General features: G+C 38.0%; 1 protein-coding gene across 1 annotated transcript in view; it reads right to left on the bottom strand.

Annotated features, from left to right (window-relative positions):
- Window positions 1-3595, bottom strand: part of WDFY4 (WDFY family member 4) — a 123267-nt gene that overhangs the window by 51206 nt on the left and 68466 nt on the right. The window contains exons 41-42 of the mRNA XM_010000358.1: window positions 3415-3466; window positions 1896-2062 (exon numbers count right to left, since the gene is read on the bottom strand). Of these exons, the coding sequence (XP_009998660.1) occupies window positions 1896-2062; window positions 3415-3466 (219 nt within the window). The remainder of the gene's footprint in view (window positions 1-1895; window positions 2063-3414; window positions 3467-3595) is intronic.

Below are 3595 nucleotides of genomic sequence, written 5' to 3'. Positions count from 1 at the left end.
AGGAATGCCTGAATGTTTTCTTGTCTATTTTTCAAAGAAGATAAATCAAAAAACTAGATGATATTAGCATGACACCACCCCACCTGCACCTGTATTCTTCTGACTGAATTTGCTAACAGCCTCTGAACTAATTGACAATGTCAATAGCATTTGATCTGCTGCTTCTGCAAAAAGCCAACTCACATATCTGAATGTGTACAAAAGTGTCTGTTTAATGATAGTGCAAAAAAACAGCACTCGGAAACATTTAAAAACAATGACCGCTTTCCAGAGAAGGGCTGTGTTAAAGAAATCAATCTAGTACCTGCCAAAGCATCGCAATGACTTTTTTTGTGCAGTAGGTAAAATGGTTCCAGTTGCCTGCTTAAAGTGCAAACTGCTCACTAGGCAGCCATTTACAAGGCAGGACCGCAGTGCACTAAGTGAGCACAGGACAGCTAATGTCACCCCCTGCTGCTTTTTTTAATACTTCTGTCAGCTCGGCAACACGGTGACTGCTGCTGGAAAAAACAAGCCTGGCATTTCTGATGGCTTCCTGCAGAGTTACATGGAGAAGAGACAGACAGCCTGAAGGCTCAAAATGAGATCAGCACATGGAAAACATGCCTCACATTTTCATGCTTGTCTCCTTCTGCTATGGAGAGGTATGTGGGGGGAGAAAGGAGGAGGGACAGGGAAATTAATTATACTCAACAGACAGTGTATTAACAGCACTAATAGCATGAAGAAATCACCATGTTAGAGAGCACAAATGTGTCCCCCAGTCACCGGCAAAGCATCAAGAAAATTTGGTGCTAGTACTGATATAAAAATAAAATAATTATTTCTATATTTATGTACTATTATCATAGTGCTCTAATGGCTGAGTTTAAATACTGCAAGTCTGACCCTTGGCTTCCACTATGGCATGTGAACTCTTGGGCCAACCAAGGGGAATGATGTCACTGGAATAAATACTGCAAAAGATCAGAGAATGAGGCCAGGTCTACTCATGAAAAAGATTCTCACAGTCCTGCAGAAAATGTGCACTGCATATCCAACATCAAGGATTTGATTTTTGTGATTTGGAGTCTCCATTGTGGGGACTACACTGAAAGTGAAGGGTAGGTTGCTGTCTTCTGAGCAAAAGGATTAAATTGAATATACCAGGCCAAAGTTAGTCTCCCTAACAGTCACACCTATTTACTCCATATCTTACGTACTTCCCCAGTATTCCTGAACTTGCCTCTTTCTTATGCTGGGAAGAAATCTGGGAGAATGACATCCAGTCCAGTACAAGAAGGAAGAAGGAACTACACCATTTTGACTAGATGACACATGGTATAAATATGAAACAGGAAGCAAGGAAGTCTCTATGGCTTTAGAGGGAAGAATCTGTCCAGTACGTATGGGGAGGTAGAGAAGAAAAGGAATGTGAAGACAAGAAGAAAACATTTCCTGGTATTCAGCAGCAAGAGATTTAAACATCACTGAATTGACAAGCCAGACATAATTGGCATACCCTTCCAGAGATAAAGAAATTTGATGCAGGCACTGCTCTGGGAATAAGCAAAGGTGGGGAAGCAGGACAGAAATTCTCTGAGTCTCATAATTTGCTATGTTTTAGGCAAATTCAGAAAATACTGTCTCACAGGTACAAGAATATCTTGGGTCACACACCCATTTTTTTTCTGTTCCTTCAAAGAGTTAAGTGCTCTTCAAGAATATGTCTACATATGAGTTCATACAGAGGCTGGAAAATTGTAATTGTTCTAAGGAAACAGAGAGTGATGATGTTTTCTGTAGCCTGAATCCACCTGAACCCCAAACTGAAACGTACAGATAGGCCTCCACATTCAATTCACCTTCCAAAATGCCATCTACCCAGATAAAGTTTTCTAGTTCACCTTTCCTACCTTTTCACATTCTACGAACTCCTGCAGTATAATTTGTCTCTCCACACACAGTTCCAAGAAGTCTTCTGAATGGAAACTTTCATGTAGAGCAGGGAAGAATGTTAGCTGGTTAAAATCAGATCCTTTCTTATCCATTTCCCTTTCTGCTCCATTTAACGTCAGTTGTCCTATATCAATATAAAAGAAATTGCAGTTTTAGTTGTAGCTGGATGACACCAAAAGCTTGTACAATTTAGACTGTCACCCTTTCTGTTCTACCTTGGGAAATAGCATTATTTATCTGCAAAATAACAGTCAAGAGAAGTAAAATCTGTGCTAAAGACGAATGCTTAGTTCAGGGAATTAAAAATAGGTAGCTGCATTCAGTCATAATTAATACTAAATTCCTATCATCACTAAAGATTCAAACATGTCGAACAAATGTATTTTTATTTATGTACTGTGTTGGGCTGATTATCTGATAATTTTTTTTACAAATAATCTGTTCACATACATTAAATTAGGAAAAATTGAAAAAGGTAGTCTTCTGGAGGGAGACATGCACTGAACAGGACCATAAGAGAACCCAAGCAAGGACAATCCACTTATATTTTGCACAAGCTGTGTCACAAGTTTTGCAAATTTATGTAGTGCATACAGTTAGGGAAGGCATGATCATCCTTCTTATTAAAGGTAGACTGTAACCACTTTCATACAGAAACTACATAGTGCTTCAATCTTGTTTGAAGTCTAGAATAATGAGCTCCACTGTTGCTTAATATCTAGGTCCCATCACACTAAATAATATACAACAATACTGCCTGTATAAGCATATACACTAGAAGCTTGACTTGGAACAGCCATACAGGTGACTGAAACCCACAACTTTTGATTTTGATGACATTTCCAGACTACAGCTCTTTCTGAATGGTTTGTTTTTTCCCCCCTCACTCCCCCACTTCTTTTAATGTCACACATAACAGAAAACTTGGTCTTAGAAACTGAAAAATGTTCAGACCATATTTTGAAAAATCACATTCTATTTTGAATGCTGAAAAACAACTTGACATGTTAATTTTTTTGTGTGTTTTTCTTCCACACTCCATTATTTTGTTCATATTCTTGGAAAATTACAATTTCTATTACGATTTCTCTGAGCCATCTATCACTGGTTTTAAATATTATTTTAGACATAGAACTAGACTGCCTACCAAAGCGGGGGAAAAGTTTGCACTTTTACTTCTGAGCTTAAGCATTTGGGAGCTTTTCTGGTGTCCAAGCTTTCATTTCAATATAGCTTTTTTTTTTTTTTTTTTTTAATTTCAGGTCTTTCTGGTGGCAACAAGAGAGCAACAAATTCTGAACATAGTTTATATACCACCTATAGTAATTGCATCAGTCTTTTTAGGCCAGAGTGCTGATACTATTATTTCTTTTTACTTAGATGAAATTCTGACCTGGAACTCCATACACTAATTCAAATTCTCTCTGGCTGTTTCTGTCCACCCTCTTGATGATGTATTTAACCCTAAAAGGTTACCTGAATCCACTGCAGCAGGGGAGTTTGTTTCATTTCTGTTTCCTAGGAGCTCCTGAAAAGAGACTAGGTATGACTAGAGTGGCACACCCAGACAAATGCAAATAACTTGCAAACTTATTGCAGAGAAAAACACAGATTTAGAGATATTTTGTAAATAAATGCCTTGGAAATTCAAATACAC

This window comes from Chaetura pelagica, unplaced genomic scaffold (genome assembly GCF_000747805.2).
Source record: "Chaetura pelagica isolate M959 unplaced genomic scaffold, ChaPel_1.0 scaffold156, whole genome shotgun sequence".
NCBI lineage: Eukaryota > Metazoa > Chordata > Aves > Apodiformes > Apodidae > Chaetura > Chaetura pelagica.
This window is presented reverse-complemented; position numbering and strand designations above follow the sequence as displayed.